This window comes from Mus musculus, chromosome 6 (assembly GCF_000001635.26).
Source record: "Mus musculus strain C57BL/6J chromosome 6, GRCm38.p6 C57BL/6J".
In the NCBI taxonomy this organism is placed as follows: Eukaryota; Metazoa; Chordata; class Mammalia; order Rodentia; family Muridae; genus Mus; species Mus musculus.
In genome coordinates, this window is record NC_000072.6 from 86,592,829 (window position 1) to 86,617,039 (window position 24,211).

The 24,211-nt window shown below is 49.3% G+C and overlaps 1 protein-coding gene across 1 annotated transcript in view; it reads left to right on the plus strand.

The window, feature by feature from the left end:
* The first annotated feature begins 11,592 nt into the window (after positions 1-11,592).
* Positions 11,593-24,211, plus strand: part of Gm46963 (predicted gene, 46963) — a 23,438-nt gene continuing 10,819 nt past the window's right edge. The window contains exon 1 of the mRNA XM_017321863.1: positions 11,593-12,317. Coding sequence (XP_017177352.1) covers positions 12,033-12,317 — 285 coding nt within the window. The 5' untranslated portion in view covers positions 11,593-12,032. The remainder of the gene's footprint in view (positions 12,318-24,211) is intronic.

Below are 24,211 nucleotides of genomic sequence, written 5' to 3' on the forward strand. Positions count from 1 at the left end.
AGAGTTTCTCTGTGTAGTCCTGGCTGTCCTGGAACTCAGTCTATAGACCAGGTTGGCCTTGAACTCAAAAATCCACCTGCCTCTGCCTCCCAAGTACTGGGATTAAAGGTGTGTACCACCACTGCCTGGCTCCTTTTTTTTTTTTTTTTTTGGACAGGGTTTATCTGTGTAACCCTGGCTATTCTGGAACTCTGTATATGTAGACCAGAATAGCCTGGAACTCACAGCTCTGCCCTACCCCTACCTCCAAGTGCTGGGATTAAAGGTATGCACCATAAACACCCAGCTCTTGTTGGTTTTATATTGCAATTTCTTTTTTGGATTTACTTTATTATTTTGTATGTCTGAATGATTTGCCTGCATGCATGTATGTGTGTGTACCACGTGTTTGCCTGATGTCTGAGACAGTCAGAAGAGGGCTTCAGCATCCCGGGCACTGGAGCTACAGATGGTTGTAAGCCACAGTGTGGGTGCTGGAAGCAAACCCACATCCTCTGCAAGAGCCACAGTGTCTTTAACTGCTGGGCCACTTCTTCAGCTCTATAGCAATTTCCTATCAGACGCATGATTTACACCCACATCCTTTGGGGTTTTTTTTTGGGGGGGGCGCTTTTTGCTCTCTAACCATTTCCTGTGCTGTCTGGATGTTAGCCCGACAGGATTCCACCGCCCCCCCCCAATACCTTTGCTATTAAATCCAAACCGCCTTTGCCTAGACCAGAGTCAGCAGCCTCTCTGCTGTTCACTTCTCATTGCTACATAGGTTTAGGTCTTGCTAAAAAAAAAAAAAAAGAAAAAAGAGTTACTTCCTTTTATTTTATGTGCATGAGTGTTTGCCTCTATGTATGTGTGTGCACCACATGCATGCAGTACCTGAGAAGGACAGGAGAGGGAACTGAGTCCCCTGGAACTAGAGAAACAGGCGCTTGTGAGCTGCCACGTGGATACTAAGAACTGAGCCCAAGTCCTCTACAGGTGCTTCAAGCGCTATAACCATGGAGCAGCTTCTCTAGCCCCCAGGTCCCATATTCATCCTAGCCAGTGTGTGTGTGTGTGTGTGTGTGTATGTGTGTGTATATGTGTGTGTGTGTGAGTGTGTGTGTGTGTGTATGTGTGTGTGTGTGAGTGTGTGTGTGTGTGTGTGTGTGTGAGTGTGTGTATGTGTGTGAGTGTGTGTGTGTGTGAGTGTGTGTATGTGTGTGTGTGTGTGTGAGTGTGAGTGTATGTGTGTGTGTGAGTGTGTGTGTGTGTGAGTGTGTGTGTGTGAGTGTGTGTGTGCGTGAGTGTGTGTGTGTGTGTGTGTGAGTGTGTGTGAGTGTGTGAGTGTGTGTGTGTGTGTGTGTGTGTGTGTGTGTGTACTGTGAGGTTCAGATCTAGCTGCATTACCTACTTCTGCCTACCCAGTGGTCTGTATCCAGTTGTCTGCCTTGTGCTATTTGGTGCCCTGGTCACAAACCCCTGACTGTAGCGTCATGGGTCTATCTGGGGGTACTCTATACTATTCCTTTAGTCTCTGATGTGCTGTTGGGTGGAGTTATCTATCCTCTGCTCGCTGATTACAATAGCTTTGTAGTAGCTTTCCATTTGTGATATTTCCTCCTTTCAATCTTCCTTCTCCCCTTCTCTCATTCTCTCCAACCCTTTCCTCATGTCGCTGCCACCGCTGCCACTTCACTCTGCCCTCAAAGGGGACACTGAAGAAAGCTTCGGTGTTGCTATGAAGATGGTCTTGGTTTCTTGGACCCGTGGGAGAGTCTTGGGGACACCAGAGCGCATCGTTTTAAGGATCACTGAAGTCCTCGCTGCTTTGGTCAACCTCCTGAGCCCGAGTTTTCTCTGCACACACGGGAAGAATGTGATGGTTAACTTGACTGGGCTTAGAATCACTCTGGGAACCTCTGGATGTGCCTATGAGGATATTTCCAGAGAGGCTTACCTGAAGAAGGACAACCCACCCTGTGGGCGTGGCTGTGGGCGTGGACTGACTAAGGAGGAAGGCTGAGCACTGGCATCTGCTTCTCTCTGCTTCCGGACTGAGGATGTCATGTGACCAGCTGCCTCCCACTCCTCTGCCACGCCTCTGCGGTGACAGACTGAACCCCCAAACTGTGAGCCAGGAAAAACAAACTGTCCTCCGTAAGTTACCTTTTTCAGGCATTTTCTCACACTAATGAGAAAAGAGACTCACAGGCACTCATTTCTTGCGCGCCAGGGGACACGTTAGTTCCTGAAGCTACTCTCGCAGCCCGAGCTTCCTTGGGTGTCTTCCCTTCCTCTCTGACCTCTGATTTTCTCTCACCCTTGTGGGTTGGCTTCTTTTCAGTTTCACCTTCTCGTCTCCCTGGGCTATTGTCACCTCTCTGGGCCTTTAACCATCACCCGCAGGCTGTCAGCTGCCGAGTCCTGTCTCTCTGGGCGTCTGTCTCCAAGTGCAGTTCATGGTTCCACCTGGGATGCAGAGTCCAGGTTGTCCTACTGTCTTACTGTCCTACTGTCCCGTCAGCAGGCCTAAGCTGATTCCTTCACCTCTCAAGTGCTGCCTCCCTTCCAGAATAGCTTTTCTTAGTCCCCTCATCCATTTGGCTCCGGAAGCCAGCAGCCCATGAGCCCCCTTCTAACCTGGCATCCTCAACTCTCTGGGACCTGCTCGTGCTGTCTCTGAAATGCTTCCCTGTCCCTCCCTGCTCTCCAGCAGCCCCACCACCTCAGCTCAGCCGTCACAAGTTCTCGACTTCGCCTCAGGTCTCCTGGCTGCCCGTTTCCAATCTAGACTCTACATCTTCAGTGGGAAACCACATGAGCTAAACCCTCACATTCTGTTTCTCATTAAGTGGGCACCGAGTGATTATCAAGACAGGTACTATGCTATGGAGCAGCATAGAATACACCTTGACCTCTGGCACTCAGGATGCAGCAGAAAAGGAGGGGATAACACAGGTTACTGAGAAATATCACTGAGGTGGGGGGTGAGGGGTGTTAGAAGTGCTTGGAACCCCTGAATGCATTGGCTGAGAGCTGAGCCTGGGGTGTCGGGTGTTGGCTGAGGGGATAGGCTCTCATCCGGGCTGGGTGGGTGTCAGCTGAACGGTGCGGGTGTGGTAGAGAAGGTCTTCCTGGTCAACGCTGCCATCTCATTTCCCTGCCTGGCCGTCTCCTCGCTTTGCCACCACCCATGGGACAGAGTCCACATTCCTCACGTGTTGTTCAGCCAGTGGCACCATCTACCACTCCCCAAACTTGCTTTCAGCTCCAGGCCTTTGCACATGCGGGTCCCCGTGCCCTTCCCCCGTCTTCCCCCACCCTCTATTGCCTGTCTGAGGGCTCTGAATCACCGAATGGCTCAGGGGTGGCTGCGCACACACCTGAATTCTCCCACACTTCCCTTGTGGTCAGAGTTCATCCATGTGTGGTCCCAGGTGCCGCCTAGCTGCCACACCCTCACTCCACGAGCATGTGGGTGTCCCCGGGTAAGTGTCTCTATGTGATAGTGGGCAAGGCTAAGCAGGGACCATTGAACTGTTCCCTTCCTCTTGGTCTGTGACCTTCCTTTGCCCCCTTCCACGGCAAGGCAGCGGCCATTTTTGCTGGATATTGCCCTGCCCAACAGGCATCTCAGCCCTCCCGAGAGTCCGTTGCTGGCTTCAGAATATATAATATATATAATATATATAACTATATAATATAGTTCAATCTGCCTGGTGTTGTTATGTATGTTTTCAGGGTCATTCCTATCTTTAAGAACTTTATACATAAAGTCATTCACCGGAGCACATGTCTGTAATCCCAACATTTGGGAGATTGTGAAAGAGGGAATCACAAGTTTAAGGTCAGCTTGAAATATACAGCAAGACCCCCATTTCAAAATAAAACAGTAAAAAAGTTATGTATATAAATAAATATGCATTATCTGCATAGAATACTTCTAGAATTCTCCAAGAATTATCAACAATCATCATGTCTAGAGAGAGGGGACACAGGGCTGTAGTACTAACTTCCTCCTTCATTAGTTTTGGATTGTCTACCTGAGCAGATATTTTCTGAAGGCTTTGTAGATCAGTCTGACCTCAGACTGAGAAAGAGCCGCCTCTGTCTCCCAGCCGCTGAGATTGAAGGTGTGCCCACCACACTCTGTAGCCTCAGAGTTCTGTGTTAATGAAAGAGAGAAGCTGGCCTCATCCTAGCAACATCTCTGACCCTGGAGGATTTGGAGAGAAAATACAGTGTTTACTTTTTTGTTTTTGTTTTTTGTTTTTTGTTTTTTTGAGACAGGGTTTCTCTGTACAACCCTGGCTGTCCTGGAACTCACTTTGTAGACCAGGCTGGCCTCGAACTCAGAAATCTGCCTGCCTCTGCCTCCCGAGTGCTGGGATTAAAGGCATGCGCCACCACTGCCTGGCCAGTGTTTACTTTTAAGAGCAGGATATGAATAGAACAAGCCACGGAGGTGAGTTTCAGTTTAAAAGGTAGGTGTCCTGGAAATGCTACTTTGGGGGCAGAGAGATGGCTGAGAGGGAAGAGGCACATACTGCTAACCCTGACAGCCTGCTTCCCATCCCCATGGCTCACGAGGTAAAAGCAGAGGGTCTACTCCTGGCACACACACACACGCACATGCAACGTAATATTAACTGTCAAAAAGAAATCAATTATAGCTGAGACTGGTGGTACACACCAGTAACCCTAGTACTCAGGGATGGAGGCAGGGATCATGAGTTTAAGGCCATCCTCTGCCACATAGCTAGTGTGAGGCCATTTCGGGCTACTTGAAAGCCTGTCTAAATAACGAATAAATAGGTGCGTAAGTAAATAGCCATGCATCTTTGCCCTCAGGCTGGTGGCAGGCTATGCAAGCCACACCTGTGAGCATTCACGGACAGCCCTTGGCAATCTTTTTATGTAAAGGATGGAGAGAGCCATGGGGAAAAAGTTTCCGGGCACACGAGCTAACCAGAGCCACCACCTGCCCAGTGGGAATGATCAGGCTGACAGCCATTTGTAAATTCAGATCTATCCATGGGGCCACACTGCATGGCCCCACAGCACTGCTCGGGGCTGAAGCCAGCAGAAGCGCCAGCAACAGACCACAGGGGTGAAATGGCTGTTGGGCAGGGCAATATCCATCAGAGAGGACCGCTGCCTTGGTGTGGAAGGGGGCAAAGGGTGGTCACAGACCAAGAGGAAGTTCAATGGTTATTGCTTAGTCTTGCTGGAGACTGTGCACTCTGGGACACCCACATGCTTGTGGGGTGAGGGAGTGGGAGCTAGGCATCTATATGTTGTGTGTGTATACAAACATGTAACAAGCAATGAAAAAAGAGGCCATGAATTAGAACGAGAGTAAGAGAGTGAGGAGGGGTATATGAGGGGGTTGCAGGGAGGAAAAGAAAGGGGAAATGATGTAATCAAATTATAATCTCAAAAATAAAATAAAATATGAAACATAAGTAAGTAAAAATAAAAAGAAAGGGAAAAAATACCCATGAGGGGGCAGGGGGTGTGGCCCAGTTGGTAGAGCACCTGCCTAGCATGCGTGAGACCCTGAATTCAATCCCTGTATCACATGAGCCAGGTATGATGGTGTACTTCCGTAATCCTAGCACTTGGGAGGTGGAGGCAGGGGGATGATAAGTGCAACTCATCTTTGGTTACCCAGAAATTCTGAGGTCAACCTAGGCTACACAAGACCCCACCTTAAGAAGAAAATAAATAATAATGAACAATCAATAAAAATACCAAATAAGTTCTAAGTCTACGTATACTTATCTACATATATTTTCTATTACACAATAGAAACTTTTCTCATTACTTATTAAGTAGGTCCTACTTGGCTAAGCAGATGTGGTTCAGTGCTGCCCAGCATTCCATAGGCTGAAATGCCACAGGTATTTAGCCAATCAGCATTTAAGTTTCCAGGTTTCAGCTTTAAGGACACAATGGGCATGTGACTAGCTAGCATTTGTTGAGCACAGATGACATGACTGTTGACATCTGGTAAGTCACGTACATCTTGTCCCAGCCCAATCAGGCCCTCTTATCACTCCCATTTCCCAAATGAAGGGACTGAGTCACAGGCGGTGATAATTCCCCCTGGGTCACATGTCTGGTGGTGACTGGTCACAGTACACCTTCCATGGATCCTCAACACTTGGGTTGTGCCCAGAGGCACACACCCAGCACTGCACTGGCCCAGGCAGGGTTCACTGCACAGTGCAACATGGCGAATGTATCACTTCTTGACAGGGCAGTGTGATTTTCTAACAACCCTGGGTATATGCGCCCCAGTGGTGCCAGGGCCCCAGCTCTGACTTCTCTCTAGGCTTCTACAACTGGATACACGGGTCTCTCATGCCCTCTTAGTAAGGCTGCTGGCACAGTCTGCCATGGTCTCCTGTTTCATTGGCAGTTTTGGTATCCCAAGGGTGAAGATGCCTCCACTACCACAGCCCAGTGCGCTTTTAATTATTTCTCCTGCTGGATGAGAAAAAACCCAACTTCTTGGAGAAGCGGAGCTTCTAGCTTGGTGTTCCCACTTGCAGTGCCACATTCAGCCACTAGGGGCACCGATGAGGCACGATGATCAGTATCAGAGCTGGCCAGAGGCATTTGTCAAGGATGATGGCCTCTGCATGGCTGTCATAAGACTGTCAGTGACTGTCTCCCCACCCCCAGCAGGAATCATTTAGCAATATTAGGAGACAGTTCTAAATTTTTAAAATTACATTTGTTTACTTAGTGTGTGCATGTGTGGGACATGTGCATGCCTTAGTGTGTATGTAGTCTGAGGTCTGGTAGGGTCGGTTCTCTTTTCCCATGGTGTGGGTCCCTGGGACTGAACTCAGGTTGTCCGTTTTGGTGGCAAGCTCCTTTACCTGTTGAGCCACTTCGCCAGCCCTGTCTCTACCTCCTCAGTGCCAAGAGTACAGATGTGCACCACCTGTAACAGAAATCAGAGAGCGTCTATATTGTTTTTTCTACAGAGGGTGAGTGAACACTCATCTCCAGGACTAAGGAAAACGTGAGGCTTTGCCTGTTAGATTTGAGTAGAAGACAGGTTGTGGCTCCTCCAGGGTTTCTTTGAGAACCAGCATCTAGCAGATTAGTTTAACTTGTAAGCTCATTTGATTGCTCAGGGCAGGAGGAGCTGGTGGGGCTGGCCTGTTCTGAGCATGCCATGGGTTAGATGAAGGAGTGTTTGTGGAAGGAAGCCTCCAACAGTTGAGGTGAGGGAGGCAGGAGTGGGTGTGTCTGTTGGACCAATGCCCACCGTGTATCAGAAATAAGAGGAAACACTTACTGGCTCATTACTTATGGGATGCCCTAAGACTGGCTTCCCTCCAAGAGTGGAGCAGAAACCTGTGCTCTAAACATGACTCTGTCACTCAGCAACGATAACCACGCACCCTCACAGACTAGACTGACAGGAGACCACAACACACAGCCAGCCGAAAGCCTGACCGAGAGCTGGCCGGATGCCAAAGCCATGAGGCCAGCCAGCCCAGCTTGGCCAGCCTGCAAGGGTGTGGTCTCAGAGTGAGGTGTTCTTTTTTGGGCTGTTTGCTGAGAACAGGCTCTGTTCTAGGCACTGAGGGGAGCAAACAGAAACCGAGACTTACTCAGTCTAGTGAGTGTCAGAGACAAGATTAAGCTTAAGAAGTCACCTAGCAGGGCAGGGAGGTATCTCAACTGGCAGGGTGCTTGCCTAGCCTGCCAAGGCCCTGAGTTCAATGCCCAGCAATGAAGAAAAACTAAACAGAAAATTAAAGAGCAGCAGAATACACATCCCATGTGCCCCATAGAAAGAGTGCGATGCTCAGAGCCACAGGGAACCCCCCAAAGATGGTAAGTCAGGGGTCACAATTAAGGAAATAAAACTTACACTAAGGACACTTGCCAGAACTATGTGTTGTTAGCTGAACAACTGGAGTTGAATCATCAGGCTTGGTGGCAAACCTTTACCCCTGAGCCACCTCAGTGGCCCACACTTACTTATATTCTCTCTCTTTCTTTCTTTTGTTCTTTCTTTTTCTCTTGTTTTCTTCCTTCCTCCTTCCTTCCCTCCCTCCCTCCCGACTCCCTCCCTTCTTTTCTGCCTTCCTTCCTTCAAGACAGGGTTTCACTGTGTAGCTTTGGTTGTCCTGGAACTCTCTATGTAGACTAAGCTGGCCTCGAACTCACGGAGATCGACCTGCCTCTGCCTCCTGAGTGCTGGGCTCAAAGGTGTGCACCAGGCCTGGCTCTCACACATGCTTTTACACCACAGGTCCCTGCTGCCCTGCTGTGCTGTGCTGCTTGTACTTACAGTCAGTGCACACGCCACTGTCAGGATGCTTATGTAGCACCTGTAGTATTGTCTCATTTCATTTGTGAGCTTTTTCAATGATTTATTTGTAGTGTGTGTGTGTGTGTGTGTGTGTGTGTGTGTGTGTGTAGTATGCACAGGTACCTGTGGAAGCTAGAAGAGGGTGTTGGATCTCTGGGGCTGGAGTTATAGGTGGCCACAAGCTGCCTAATGTAGGTGCTGGGAATTGAACTTGGGTCCTTTGAAAGAGCAGTGTGCACCATTGACTGCTGAGCTGTCTCTCCGGCCCCTGTCTGTGAGCTCTTTTACCTTTTTAAATTTCATGTTATGCATTCATTTTTAAGAGAGTTTGGAGTTATTTTTCAGATTAGCAATTTATTACCTTTCATGTCACCAATATTTCATCCTAGATTATTATTTGTCATTTAATTTCATTAATTGTGAAAAAGACATTCAGAAATCTAAAATGTCTGCATGACCCAGGTCATCTACGCAGGCTCTCCAAGACCCTGGGCTGGCGGTGGTTGGTAGCTGGGAGGCCAGTGGGGCAGTTGCCAGGGGTTTGGGGGGTGGGGTCATACTTTGGAGGAGCAGAGGGAAGGGGCTGCAGTGACTCAGGGGTTCTGACCTGGGAAAGGGTTAAACAGATGGAGGACGGTGGCCAGTCTGGGGACTTCAGTGAGGCACCCTGGGACTGAAAGGGTGTGGTAATCCCCTTTGAGCTGGGTGGGCACAAGCTCCCGGTGGGATAAGTAGCTGAGACGTGGCTAAGACCAAGATGGCTCCTGTCTAACTCTGGATGGCCTTTCTGTTATTGAATTATATAGTGACCCAAACTAGGTCCTAATACTTTAGTGATTGCTTTTTTTGTTTGTTTGTTTTAAGATAGCATTTCAGGTCGCCAAGGCTGGCCTGGAGGTTATAATGTAACTGAGGATGACCTTGAACTCCTGATTTTCCTGCCTCTACTTCCAAGTGCTGGGATCATAGGCAAAGGCCATGTGTGCATTTGGACTCATGCTGTGTGGTGTTGAGCTGTGAACATCAGCATCACCTGTGATTAAAATGTCTTCTTCTCCTCTGATTGGACACAGGCCTTATATCTCCACATCTCCCTGGGTTCCTTCTAGGTCTCTCTGGTTGGCCCCTGTGTTGTCTGTCCCCACAGCTGGGCCCTCTGTGTGTATTTCAGGGCTGACAGGTACCGTGGGCCTCACCACACATTTTTTTTTTTTTAAATATCGTTTCAGTTGCTCTTTGGGGATGAACTTCAGCTCAGATTGCTAAGCTGGAGTGCCAGGACCTGGGAGTGCAGGTGATCCCAGCTGGGTTCTTCGGATCCTGCCCACCAAATGCACCAACTAGGGATTGGATTTGGAGGGGTCAGACTGCCTTCCTGTGCTGAGGCCACCCTGCTCTTGGGGGAAAGCCCCTCACCATCACTGGCCTCTTGTCAGCCATTGTCACCATCATTGGCCTCCTAGTGGCTCAGTCATTGTCCCCAGCCTGAAGCTAGTCCTGCAAACCAGGCTCAGTAGTGCAGGCCTTCAATTCCAGAACTTAGAAGTAGAGGCGGGTGAATCTCTGTGAGTTTGAGGTCAGTCTGCTTACATAGTGAGTAGTGAGTTCTGGGCCAGGCATGGTGTCATAGTTAGACCCTGTCACAAAAAGAAAGGAAGGAAAGAAGCAAGGAAGAAAGGAGAGAGAGAGAGAGAGAGAGAGAGAGAGAGAGAGAGAGGGAGGAAGAAGAAGAAGAAGAAGAAGAAGAAGAAGAAGAAGAAGAAGAAGAAGAAGAAGAAGAAGAAGAGGAGGAGGAGGAGGAGGAGGAGGAGGAGGAGGAGGAGGAGGAGGAGGAGGAGGAGGAGGAAAAAGAAAAAGAAGAGGAAGAAGAAGAAGAAGAAGAAGAAGAAGAAGAAGAAGAAGAAGAAGAAGAAGAAGAAGAAGAAAGAAGAGAAGAAAGAAAAGAAGGGGAGAGGGAAGGAGGTCAGCCCTGCTGCTCAGAGGCCCTGCCACTGTCACAGACATCCCTGCTTATGTGCTCGACCGTGACCAAGCCTTCCTGTGCTGGGGTTTGACTGACTCTGTCCCTGCCTGGCCTCCTGATAGGATTTCCTGTGAGCTGGATCTGGGATCTTTTCTCTGTTTGTTCTTTAGTTGTTGTCAGAAAGCACTTCCCAGTTGCCAATACTTCACAGCTTTCTTTTAGTTTCTTTGGAAGATTCACGTTCTTTCATTCATTCTGTCTGTCTGTTTGTCAGTTTGCCTGCCTGCCTGCCTGTCTGTCTGTCTGTCTCTCTGTCTGTCACAGACAGGGTTTTAACACATAATTCTGACTAGCCTGGAACGTTCTTTTTTTTTTTTAAAGATTTATTTATTTATTTATTTATTTATTTATTTATTTATTTATTATATGTAAGTACATTGTAGCTGTCTTCAGACACTCCAGAAGAGGGAGTCAGATCTCGTGATTGGATGGTTGTGAGCCACCATGTGGTTGCTGGGATTTGAACTCCTGACCTTCGGAAGAGCAGTCGGGTGCTCTTACCCACTGAGCCATCTCACCAGCCCCAGCCTGGAACTTTCTATGTGGATCAAGCTAGCCTCGGATTCCTCTCATGAGCTGGTGGTATCAGAGGCACGAGCCACCATTCCTGGCTCCTGTGTTGGAACCCAGAGTGTCTGTCATGCTACAAAAGCTCTCTACCAACTGAGCCACATCCCCAGTCCTTGACATTTAAATTTTTTTGTTGTTGTTTTTTTTTTTCGAGACAGGGTTTCTCTGTGTAGTCCTGGCTTTCCTGGAACTCACTCTGTAGACCAGGCTGGCCTCGAACTCAGAAATTTGCCTGTCTCTGCCTCCCGAATGCTGGATTAAAGGCCTGCACCACCACGCCCGGTGACAATTAAATTTTTTAAATTATTATTTGCTATTACTATTAGTGTGTGTGTGTGTGTGTGTATGCCATAGCATGCATGTGGAGGTGAAAGGTCAGCTCTGTGTAGTGGTTTTCTCCTGCCTTTATGTGGATTCAGACTCAGTTCATGCAGCTTACATCGATGGGTAGCAAGTCTATCCACTCAACCATCTTGTCGGCCCATCCTTTTTTTTTTTTTTTTAATTTTTTAAAAAGAATATGTTTATTTTATTTTTAAGATTTATTTATTTATTTCATGTATGTGAGTACACTGTTGCTGTCTTCTGAAGAGGGCATTGGAACCCTGTTACAGATGGTTGTGAGCCACCATGTGGTTGCTGGGAATTGAACTCAGGACCTCTGGAAGAACACCCAGTGCTTTCAACCACTGAGCCATCTTTCCAGCCCCCAAAGAATACTTTAATTTTATGTGTATATGTGCTTTGCCTACATCTGTGAACCACATGTGTGCATTGCCTACAGACGTCAGAAGAGGATGTTAGATTTTCTGGGGCTGGAATTACAGATGTCTGCGAGATACCCTGTGGATGCTGGGAACTGAGCCTAGGTCCTTGGGAAGGAGGACTAGTGCTCTAACCACTGAGCAATCTCAGAGTGAGTGTGTGTGTGTGTGTGTGTGTGAGTGTGTGTGTGTGTGTGTGTGTGTGTGTGTATTCTCTGGAGGTGGTTACAGACTATTGTGAGTCACCTGACATGGGTTCTGGGAACCAAACTCAGGTCTTCCCGTGGAGTAATACACAATCTTAAGCAGTGAACCATCTCTCCAGCCCCTAAAGGGTCTTGTCTATTGAGAGCTCATGAACACGATGTCACGGGCCCTGAGAAAACCTCAGTCAGTTTTCATACAAGCGTCCACTTTATCATCTCCCATCCACGATTTCCTCTCTGAGTTACGTGGCTTTTGGGGGACAGACTCACTCCTACACTGCCATTCTTTCCTACAGTGTTGCCAAAGGTGTAGTGGGGTCTCTTTGACCCCTGCTATCCTGGATGGCTTCTGCCTCAGTTTCCAAAACTGTGAAATGGGAGCAGATGGTTGCTCCTGCCTCAGGCTTCTCAAGAAGACTCCAGGATTGGAGCTGGTAAGTTCACGAAGCATGCTAATTGTTTTGTTGTTGTTAGTAATGACTAGAGGAGGAGGCCATGACAGATGTACCAGAATTACCTGGGTCATTTATCACAAAACCCACCTGCTCAACTGGGCCAGACCCACTGAGTCAGAATGGAGACTTCACACACCTATCTAGGTCACTGTTACTCATACAAAATTAAAAACCCAAGAGCTGGAGGTGCTCACAGCAGGAAGCAGGGACATCAATGGGCGGTCCCGTCTGGGTGCAGGTGTACAGGAGGAGGCCCAGCTGGGGAGAAGGTGGCGCCCATGTGTGGGAGGGAGGGAAGGAGCCCGCTATGATTCATGGGGTGCTGACCTGGGCGAGGACTGGCAGGGGGAGGACAGGGCAGGTTGAGCTCGCAGGAAAAGGAACCCTGTGGGTGGGTGGGGATTGTGACAATCCCTTTGGGCTCTCGGTGGAGAACTGCCAGTATGTGTATCTCTAGGCCTGGGTTGGGGGACTGTGGGAGGCACAGTTCACAGATGGACAGCGTCACCAGACTGTCACTAAGAGACTGCAGAGAGCAAGCAAAGGCCATGTCTGCCAGCTTCTATCCATACAAAGCCCTGTGCCTGCTGATCCTGTCCTAGGTTCCAGAGCTTGCTCCTGTGTAACAACTCCACAATTCCAGATGATTCAACAGGAAGCTGGTCTCTAGAGTGCATGACAGGCATGTACCCCGATGACCAATGTGTGAGCTGCTAGTTGTGGAACCCTGGGCTTGTTCGTGCTAGGCAAGTACTCTGCCAACCGAGCTATACCGGCAACTCTTTATATGTTTAAAAAAAAATCAAATCCAGACCCTTGGAACCCTGACATACCTGTAGTTACAGCTGTATGCTGGACAGCACTTGCTACCAGCTCCCCTGATCCACTGTGAAGTTCAGGGTCCTCTGTGTGTGTGGGTAGACTGGGGTGGGGGATGAAGGAGAGGAGGTCCAGTTTCTGCTTTTATGATGTTGCAGCCTAGCCTGGAAAGCACGGTAGTTGGGGACAGTGCTGGGCTGGCCATCACCTGAGCGATGCCCATCTGGGAAGGCCATGGGGCGTGGAATGTAGCTTTTAAGCCATGAGCTGCTCAGGGGCATGATCAACATGATCTTAGGGTGGTATTCTCTGAGGGTGGCTGAACTTGTGTCCCAAACATGTCCCAGAGAAGCATTTAGGACAAGCTGGGCTGGCTGGGCAGGTCCCCAGGAGCAGTCTTACACGAGGGCCTCCTGTGGGCTTAAGGCCCACAGCCTCCATCCCAGGTTTCGGGTCTACCTATCTTCTGAAGCTGCCCACAGGCCTATCTGTGCGCCACACTGTACTGGGTGGTGGTAAAACACCTTGTCCTGAGTCATGATGGTGTCACAGTCATCCCACTTTACAGCTAAGAAAACACTCTGAGACGTGAGGTGTCATATAAAAAGCCAGAAGAACTTAGAGCTAAGGTTGTCAGGGCCCAAATCAGATGCCTTTCTGTTCTCCACCCCAGGTAAGCACAAGGGTGACTCAGCTGAGAGCCCTGCCCTCAGTGGAACCAGGAGTCTGATGGCTGGCCATCCGAGAGAGAGAGAGAGAGAGAGAGAGAGAGAGAGAGAGAGAGAGAGAGAGAGCGAGCCCTGGAGCCCCAGATGCCCATAGACCCCTCCTGCGGAGAAACTGCTGGCTAGTGGTTCTGCAGGGCTACTCAGAGTTCTGAACAAAATGACAGGGATGTAAGTGCCCTGACACTGAAGCTGTTTTTCCCAACTATAAAACAACAGAACACACACACACACACACACACATGAAATACAGCCCCAGGTAGTCCAGGCTGGTCTTGAACTCAGTATGTTGGGATTATAGACATGAGGAGCCATTGTACCCAGTTCACGTGGAGCTAGGGATTGAACCCAGGGCCTTGCACATGTCAAGCAAGCATCCTACCACTGAGATATAGCTCCATTTTTTTCCTTGTTAGCATTCATTCATATGTGTGTGTGTGTGTGTGTGTGTGTGTGTGTGTGTGTGTGTGTGTGTGAGAGAGAGAGAGAGAGAGAGAGAGAGAGAGAGAGAGAGAACATGTGGAGGTTGGAAGATAACCTGTGGAAGTTGGTTCTTTCCTATGATGCAAGTTCTGGGGATTGAACTCAGATTATCAGGCTTGGCAGCAAGCACCTTTACCCACAAAGGCACCCCACCAGCTTCCCAAATGCCAAGGGAACAAGGGGACATATCGTGGATGGACTTTGCTTTAGTGTGGTAATTTATCCATGTGCATCGGGCCAGTCCCTGCTTAGAGGGACTTAGAAATGTTACTAAAACTCTACACATAGCTAAAACTACTGTGTAGAGAATCCTGTCTGCGGGGAGCTTGCCACCTAACGAGGAAGCTCAGAGGCCTGTGGTGAGGAGGGCAGGTCATCACCCCTTCTTCACTGTACGGCAACTACCGGCATGAACACGGGTTCATCCGAGGTGAAGAGGGCCTTACCTGAGGGCAGTCAGGGTCTTAAGCAGGGTGTGTGTGGTGATCTTTACAGCATCAGGAAGTGGTGAGAGCTGAGCTGCTGTGAGGAACAGGAAGCAGGGGAGCCTTGAGGCTGGGAAAGCCCTCCCTGGTCTCTGTGGCCCCACAGATTGGCTATTTGGACCTGGTAGAGGCTCAGAAAAGGGAGACAGAAGGGGCTCAGAACCAGCTGCTTGGGGTCACCCCTCAACTTCCTTCTTCTGTGCTTCAGCCTGTGCCTGGGGAGAGGGCATTGGTTGGTGCAATGGCTCTGTGATTCCTCAGGGCACACCAAGCCTGTCTTCACCCAACCCTGACTCTCAGCAAGCTCGCCAGCCTTGCCTCTGTACCTCTGCATAGGCCCTCCCGTCTCTGGCAAGCATTCCGTGCCTTTCTTTCCTTCTTCCCTCACTGAGGAGACTCAGCTCCCTGGCTGACCCACAGTTTCAGCAGGCCTCAACCCTGATCCCAGGGCCCCAGACCTCGTCCTTCCCTAAAAAGACCAGCCCGGCGTGGCCAGCAGCTTGCCAGGAGCAAGGGTGGACCATGTGCTAGCAGAGGCCCTCCTTAGCACCGTTTCTGAGCAAGGCCAGAGCCTTTCCAGAGAGGAACGCAAGCAAGGCCTGATAGGTGACACCAGACAGACACAAAGATGACCAGTAGCAACCGAGGACTCTCCAGTGTCGCTGGTCCTCATGCCCTGGACCTTCAGGGCCTGATTCCCCAGTGTGGAGAGGCTGGTGAGAGCTGTCAACATCACTCATGGCCCTCTGAATGAATGAGGGCCTGGGGGGTCCCCACTCAGCACAGCTAGGCTGGGGTCAGAAAGATTGTAGCTACCCTGTGAGCTTGTTGATCTGGGGCTTTGAACTTTCTTAGGTGGCAGGCTTCAGGCAACAGGTTCTGCTTAAATGCACTTGAGACTTTCTCTAGAGGGACAGAGACCACAGTGCCTCCTTCTCAGCTGTGGGCATGGGTGTGGGCTGCTGAGGAGGGCGATTTATCCTGTGGCCAAGCAGCCCTATAGCACAGAGCAGAGCTAACTGGCCAGCAGTAGCCAAACCTTGAGCCCACTTGGAACACAAAGCCCTCCACTCCTGCACTTTGATTGGAATCCAAATTAGACTCCTTGATGGCTTTCTCCAGGGTATGGAGACATCTGTGTTCTACTCAAACATCTGGTAGAGTTCTTGGTTTCAGCCTCTAAAGTGTCTTCTGACACACACACACACACACACACACACACACACGTATACACACATACATACCATGTGCATTGTAACCTCCCACAGACACACACACACACAGAGGTATGGGCAAATATAAGCACACATAGGATGATACACAGTCTATAAGGAGTTAGTACATTTATTTATTGTGTGTGTGTGTATGTGTGTGTATGCAATGGGGCATATGTAGAGGTCAAAAGACAACTTATAGGAGTTAGTTCCTCACCCTTTCTAAGACAGGGTCTCTGTAGTTTGGGCTGTCTTGAAACTCGCTATGTAGAGCAGGCTGAGCTTGGACTCGTGGAGATCCTCCTGCCTCTGTATCTTGAGTGCTGAGACTAAAGGCACATTTAGAACGCCACGCTTGGCTGTTTGCTCTTTCTACCGTATGGGTCCTGGGGCTCAAACCCAGGTTGTCAGGTTCCATGGCACAAGACTGTACCCTGAGCCATCTCTCCAGCCTGTGGCTACCCTAACTTCCTCTTCAAATGTGTCCAAATATCTGCCCACCATTATTGCATAACACCAAGAGGTGTTTACACACACGTATGTCCTTCAGCAACCTGTGGTTAGTGACTGACACACCACACCCAGGCCTTGCTACTGTATCCCCAGCCCACAACCTGTGATATCCGGTAGCTAGCAATGGCCTCCTTGTTCTCCAGGCTCTTCCTCTCAAAGGGCAGACCCTGTAGTCATCCCTTGGCCTTTGGACCTGGCCATGTGAGGCTAAGCTCTATACGTTCTTGGGCAGGAACCAGATTTTCCTCTTTCTAGACACTTCCACACCTCTGCCCTGACCAGACCTGGACAATGCAGGGTTGATGGGTCAGCCAACTGATGGGGCTGCCAGAGAGCCACTCTGAAATGTTTCCTAGCCTAGGGTGGACTCAAGTTCTTTTGAGAAACAATGTGAAAACTTGATTCCACCAGGTATCTGGTGTGCTTGTCAGCCAGTGGTCCCACACCCCCATAGGTGAGTGTCATCAGGGGCCACACTGAAGGTGGCTCAGCCAGGAGGGAAGGGCTTGGGTAACCAGACACAAAGGGGCCTGTGTGGTGGCACAGACCTCTGACCCAGCCTTCAGGAAGCAGGCTGAAGGACACAAGCAAGCTTGAGGCCAACCTCATCTCCATGTTGAGCTACAGGCTAGTCAGAGCTACATAGCTTAAGCAAACAGGTAAAAACAATAAAAGGTGGGTGACATGAATCTGCGGATAGAGGCTGCCAAGCCTGACAACTTGAGTTTGATCCTTGGACAGACTTTTGCAAGTTGTCCTTTCTCTCCTGTATGATAGGCACATTCACACACAAAGGGAATGAATGAATGAGTAAATGAATGAATGAATGAATGAATGACAAAAACAAAACCCACATAAACAAGCAAACCAAAAGACAAAACAAATAGGTTTTACCTGACCACCCTCAGCCAGGAACCAGAGATATTTGTTAACCAGTTTTTCTGTCCCTGACCTCTGACTCCTGAAATCTGTAGCCAGATCAAAATGGACCTGAGCCAGTTTCTTCTCACTTCGGTGCTCCAATCTGGCAAGAGCTCGGGATAACCAGACACGAGCACAAGTGGGGAAATCAGTGGCCATTGTGCCTCCTGGGTGGTGGGTACTCCAGAGACTATGAGAGCGATCATGCCATCATGTTTTGGGGCCCTGGATCAGTTTGAAGACGAAGAAGAAACATTTATTAGAAGCCACCTAATGCTCCTGGTTGAAAGTCGCAAGGAGAGCCAGGAGATGGGGCACTTGGAGCTAGAAGGACCAGGCCGCTGGGGGCCTGCTGTGTGACTTGTAGCTTTCATCCCCAGTCTGTGGTTGGTTTGTGACCTGTGCTGAACGTCCAGCCAGGACCTCATAGGGCTGAGCTCCTTGCAGAAACTGAGGCATGGATCCAAGAGAGGAGGAGCGGCCACAGGACGTCTTGACCAGTACTTGGCACCCTGGGTGCTGGTTTGCCCAGCTGGTTGGCTGGCAGGCACTTAACTGTGTAATCCTTACTTCCTCCACCCCCTCACATTCCTCGGCATTCCATAAACACTCTGGCTCCCGCAGGTGGCCCTGGCCAGGAGGGTGGCACCTTTATTTAAAGGCCCTGCTATTCTAAGTCCCACTCACCCACTCACCCTCAGTCTGAAAACTCCACTTGCTCCCTCCCACTTTCCTGTTTCCAAACAGGCTCTTTATAGTTTACTCCTGGCCAGGTCTGGCAGAGGATGTGTCATCAGGTGATATGCTGAGCCTTGGGTATAGGGCAGAGCTACAGGGACACAAACTAGTAGGAAACAAGAGCCAAGACCAGCAACCCCACTAGGCTATGGTAGGCATGGTTCAGGTTGGGCCTGGCTATGTCTGCCAGCCTGATTTGTCCCCATGTCCTTTCAGAAGAATACCATCCACTCAGGTCCCCTAGAAGAGATTGTAGGATTGAACATTATTCTTTATAAGAAAAAAAAAACCCTGTCTTTTTAATAAGGAAAATTAAGAGAAGCTTGCTGTTTATTTATTGTGTTTGTAGAGTGGTTTTACACCTGCCATTGTGATTTTCTTCAGGATGTTTGCCTGTATAGTGCTGCCCTCCACCGCTTGCCTTCACAAAATGCTCCCTTCCTCAGTGCTCTCCTCCCCAGTGCTCCCCTCCCCAGTGCTCCCCTCCATAGTGTTCCCTTCCATAGTGCTCCCCTCCATAGTGTGCCACTCCATGGTGCTCCCCTCCCCAATGCTCCCCCCATAGTGCTCCCTTCCACAGTACTCTCCTCTAAGTGTTCCCTTCCACCAGTGCTCCCCTCCACAGTGTTCTGTAGAAGGCCTGCCCATGTATACATCCCCCACACAAATACATTTGAGAAAGAATAAAGTTCCATGAGTGTGCCCTTTCGCTTGTGTTTTGGGTGTGAGTTTTCACTTCTTGGATGGACCTTGAGTAGTGAAATTGCTGGGTGATATGGTAACCTTATGAACTGCTTTTTGAGGAACTAATATGTGTAGGGAATTTCTAATCCTTCATCCTGATAAACACAGTCCCCACTTGTTGTAGATACCCATAATGCGTATAAACACACTCAGGCAAAAGTAAGACAGTGGTAGGTGACCGGCTTACCTTGGTGCATTGTGGCTTTTCTTCAGGCTCAGTAGTGTGAGCTGAATCGGGCTGAGCTGTCCTGGCTAGGTATTCTCACTTTCTGTTGGAAGCCTTTTCACACCTATAAACACTTCATAGTGTTGCTCTTCCCGGCCACCGCCTTATCCCTGCTCCAGTGTGTGTAGCCAGGAAGTCCGCTGCATTTGAACATCTAGATCATTTCTTTGCATCTTTTGTTTGACTCAGGGTCTCTGTCTATAGCCCAGCGTGACCGCAAGCCTGCAGTGCATTTGCTGTTCTGACACACCCAGCCTCCTCCCGTCATTATTATTGTTATTATCACCATCATCATCATCATCACCACCATCATCATCATCACTTCTTCCTTGAGGCCATCTTTGGCTCCGATAAGTTTTGAGATAAAACTCTTAGAAGGGGAATTCTGAGTAAAAGAGTAAAAGTGTCCTTTTTCTTTTAAAGAAATCCTTTATTTTGAAATAAGCAGATCTTCAGGGAAGTAGTGAGGGTGGAGGGGAGGGAGGGTGCCACATGTCACTTCCTGATACCTCCGAAGGCAGTCTTTCCTAACTCAGGCACACCTGTCTGAGCCAAACAGTTAAACTGCCCCGTTCTGAGGATGAAATGCGAGACTTGAGCTGAGAGCTTCATTAGCTCTTCCGCAAATGTCAGTCTCTGGCCTGGGGAGCCAGTTTGGAACCCCATATTATATTTAGGGTGAGGACATTTGTCTGTGTACACCCAGGACACATCTCTATGAATGAGTGCATATTAGGGTTAAGTGTGCTCAAGTGTGGGCCTTTGTTTGTTTGTTTATTTATTTATTTATTTATTTATTTTGTTGGAGTGTGGGGGTTGGGCTGGGCCGGGCTGGGCTGGGGATGGGTTGGGGATGGGGTGGACGCTCTCTGCTGAACTATCCCCCCCAGTGCCAGTTGATCTGACTTATGTTTCCAGCAACAGTATTTGGAGGACTCCAACAACGGGGTAAACACAACAACAGCAACAACTCCAGGCTTTCTCAGGCAACTTTTTATTTGTCATAGTGTCTCAGGTAGCCCCAGGTAGTCCCAAGCTCCCTATGGAGTAAAGCAAGAGCTTGGCCTTCTGACTCTCCTGTCTTTATCTCCTACAGGCTGGGATTACAGAGATGCACCAACACACCCAGATTATGCAGTACAGGGGACCCAGTCCTGGGCTAACACCCTGTAAAAAACACAGGCCCAGGCCCAGGCCCAGGCAAGCAGCTTTTGATAGCTGGTATTGTAGATTGTTTTTCCATTTGGTGGCTAGCCTCTTTTCTTGGATTTTGATTCTCCATTAACCTGGGGTGAGTTTTGCTATTGTTTAGATCTTTACCTTGCATTCAAACTGACACACAACCAGTCACGTGGGCACCCCTGATTGTGACCATGCTGTACCAAGTCACTAAGGTAGGGTCTTACAGGGTTAAGTATCCCACCTTTAAGCTCTCATGTCTCCATCTGTTCAATGGGGCTCTATGTTCAGGCCTGTGCAGGGACCAGAAGGATGGCGGTGGCACGTTGTGACAACCTGGGCAGCAGCAGACAGTTTGAATGTTGTGAATGGCACTGAGCTTCACCTTGTGAGGACATGTCTTTGGTTTGTCCCCTAGGGTGGCTCAAACCTCCTGGACAGAGTCAGCCCTCACATTAGTTTCTTGCTTGCCTGATGGGATCCAAGCCCACAAGAGTCCCCCTAAATCCAGGAGGTTTCTGGCTCAGGACAGTACGTTGGGTAACAGGATATTGGGAGAAGGAGATGCCTATGAGTGGTTCAGACTCTGGCTCTGCCTTCCTGAGCACAGGACTTGTTCAGACGATGGATAACCCCTCCAAATGGAAATTGGTCCTTCCTCCCCATTCTTTCTTCTCTCTCCTCCCTCACCTCTTCCCCATGAGCAGGAGGATCAAAACTCAGCTCCAGGAAAATCAAGGCAGGAGAGATGGAGCTGCCTGAAGTTCAAGCATCCCCTTGGCAGGGAACCTGGGGATAGGGCAGAAACCAACCACCTCAATATGGAGAAAAGCTCAGAAATAATTTAGTCCTGCAGGGAGACCTCGGAGAGGCAGAGCTTGTGTTCTGATTACCCCAGACCTGCTATGTGACCTCCACCTTGGCCAGGAGCTCTGGTCACAGAGCCTTCTTTCCATACTGGTGAGGGGAGGGCTCCTCCAACAGTCTCAGGCCACTGTGAGCACTGGGTTTGGTGATCCTGGTCTTTTCTGGCAGCTGTCTGCCTGGGACCTGGTTGCAGATGGGTTTTGACTGTGGCCTGCTTTGGAATAATTGGGAAGGTTTCTGCAGCTCTCTGTTAGCATCCGGACAAGCTCTGGGTTTGCCAGGTGTCCCCGGTGCTGTCTTAGCCTCTTTTCCCCGAGTTGTCATGGGATCTGCTGCTCTCATTGTAGGGAGAGTGCCACATCTGCCTGTGGGTCTCCCACCGTGGTCTGACCAGTGAGGAGCAGGCCTGATAGGACTCAGCACGGGTTCTAGAGCCCTCTGGGTCTCTACCCCAGGAGGTACAGAAGAAACAGCTCTTCCAGAATGGGCTTGCTAGGCACTGAGTAAACTCATATTTTGTGTCTCCTGCCATGTCCTGGTGAGGCAGAAAGACCATGGCTGCACAGCCCTCCACTGGAAGCTTCTTTATGGGGTGCAGTAAGCCTATCTCAGAGTATGGAGGTCTTTCCAGCTTCAAGGATAGGCACCTGTCTAGTTGAGTTGATGTGAAGAAGACACCAGTGTTTCCAGCAGGACTCCCCTGAACAGAGTCCCCCTTGGACATGGCTTCTCTGGACAGTCCTCCCCTATGGACAGGATCCTCCTGGATCGGACCCTTCCGGGTGGGTTTATACACACTTGGGTTCTGTTTTAGGTGTTTGTATATCCACACTCTCAAGTCACCACCTGAGGACAAGGACTCACTTCTGAGGTTCTCAATGTGGAGGATGGATTAGCAGTCTCCGGATGGTACCAGCAAGCAGTCCTGTGCAAGAGTCACTCCCGATTCTAATTGCCACACTTTTCTCCTTCATCCCAGGGAATCACACATCTCTAAGACCCTCTAAAGATGGTTCCTACCAGGCTCTCTCCAGGGACCAGTGAGAAGTGATGGCTTATTTACCCACATTTCAGCCTAAATACCTGGAGAGTTGGGCTGGTATTTAGTTTTGTTTTGTTTTAGTTTAGTTTTGTTTTCCCTATCTGCTCTATGAAACACTTTCCAGGTGACATGGGGCTGGCACTGAGAGAGAATAGAAACTCCTGGCTTAGATGATTAAAGCCCACCTATGGTTTCAAAGGGAGGCCTGGAAAGCCAGATAGTGGAAGGACCTCATCCAAGGTTACAGGGTACTTAGGGGAGGGGCTTGACTAGAACTCTTTCAACAGCTGGCATCTTACACAATCTAGCCTATGCAGGTGAGTAGGAGCTGAACCTGCCAAGATTGCAGAACCTGAGTGGGGAGAGTTCCCCTTGCCGGTGATTTCCCACCCACCGAGGCTTGTGGCCAAGGCTAGTCCCGTGTTTACCTATGTGTCCTTCTCTGGGGATTGTGATTTTGAGACACCGGGGATTTCCAAAACTGTAGGGGGAAAGATATTCAGGCAGTGAGGATGTAGCTGAGTTGGTAGAGCACTGTCTAGCACACATGAAGCTGTGTGAGTTAGATCTCCAGCATTGCAAAACTGGATGTGGTGGTTTACACCTGTAACCCTAGCACTCGAGATGTGGAGGCAGGGGAATTAGACATTCAGGGTCATCCTGTGCTACAGGAGTGTGTTTGAGGCTAGTCTGGGGTCCATGGGACTGTGTTTCAAAAAATAAAAAAATCCAGCAAAGTTGAGTTCCAACATTTCTGTCCAGTTTGGGTTTCTGCAGTGTGTGTATGTCCAGATTAGGCTTCTGCAGTGTGTGTGTGTATCTGTCCAGTTTGGGCATCTGCAGTATATGAGTGTATCTGTCCAGTTTGGGCATCTGCAGTATATGAGTGTATCTGTCCAGTTTGGGCATCTGCAGTGTATGAGTGTATCTGTCCAATTTGGGTTTCTGCAGTGTGTGTGTGTCCATGTGTGTATGTGTCCAGATTGGGCTTCTGCAGTGTGTGCATGTATCTATTGCTTTCTATTCTTAGCCTGTCTCATACAGGTTGGTAATCTGAATGGGTGCTCAGCGGAGCAGTGTGGGAATGGGACCTATGGCGGAGAAGCTTAAGTGCCGTGTCCTCAAGTACATGCCTGCCTGCCTGCCGGGTCTGTGGTAGAGTGTGGTCTCTGAGGGACAGGAACCCACTGTGACACATTTTGAAGGCTTGCAACTCAAGGTCAATGCCACGCACCAATCCACTCATTCATGTGTCTCAGAACATTTTAAAATGGTTATTTATGGTGTCTGGAGAGATGTCTCCGTGGTTAAAGACACTCGTTGCTCTTGCAGAGGACCTACATAGAAGCTTAAATCATCCACAATTCCAGTTCCAGGGACTCCACCACCTACCTTCCACTGAGCTCTTTGGGCACCAAGCATGCACATGGTACACAGGCTTACATGCAGGCAACACATCCATGTACATAAGGTGACAATAATCAAACAAAAACCATTATTAAGGTATCCTTGGGTCACACTGTTGAGGAGAGACAGGGCCAGGAGGGGCAAGGCTTCTTCAGAGGTCACATCTTTGACACAGAGGTCACATCTTTGACACCGTTTCTTTCAGAACTGTGAATGGGATGGACTTTATCTTTCTGTTTTGACCTTTTGTGAGGCAACAGGTTGGGGTGCAGGGTAGGGGTGGGGACAGCTATCAGGGAGGACAGTAAGTATAAGGTTCTTCTTTTGGACACTTTAGCAACTTCCTGTGACTTTTGAGAAAGGACAGGTGTACCCCCTTTTTCCCTGAGATGTGTGGCCTCCAACCTAGGCCGTGGACCTAAGGCCATGAACTCCAGTTTAGCCAAAGCAAGTTAGACACCAACACCAGTCCACTGACCATTGGACAGGGGGCGGATGTTGAATAAGTGC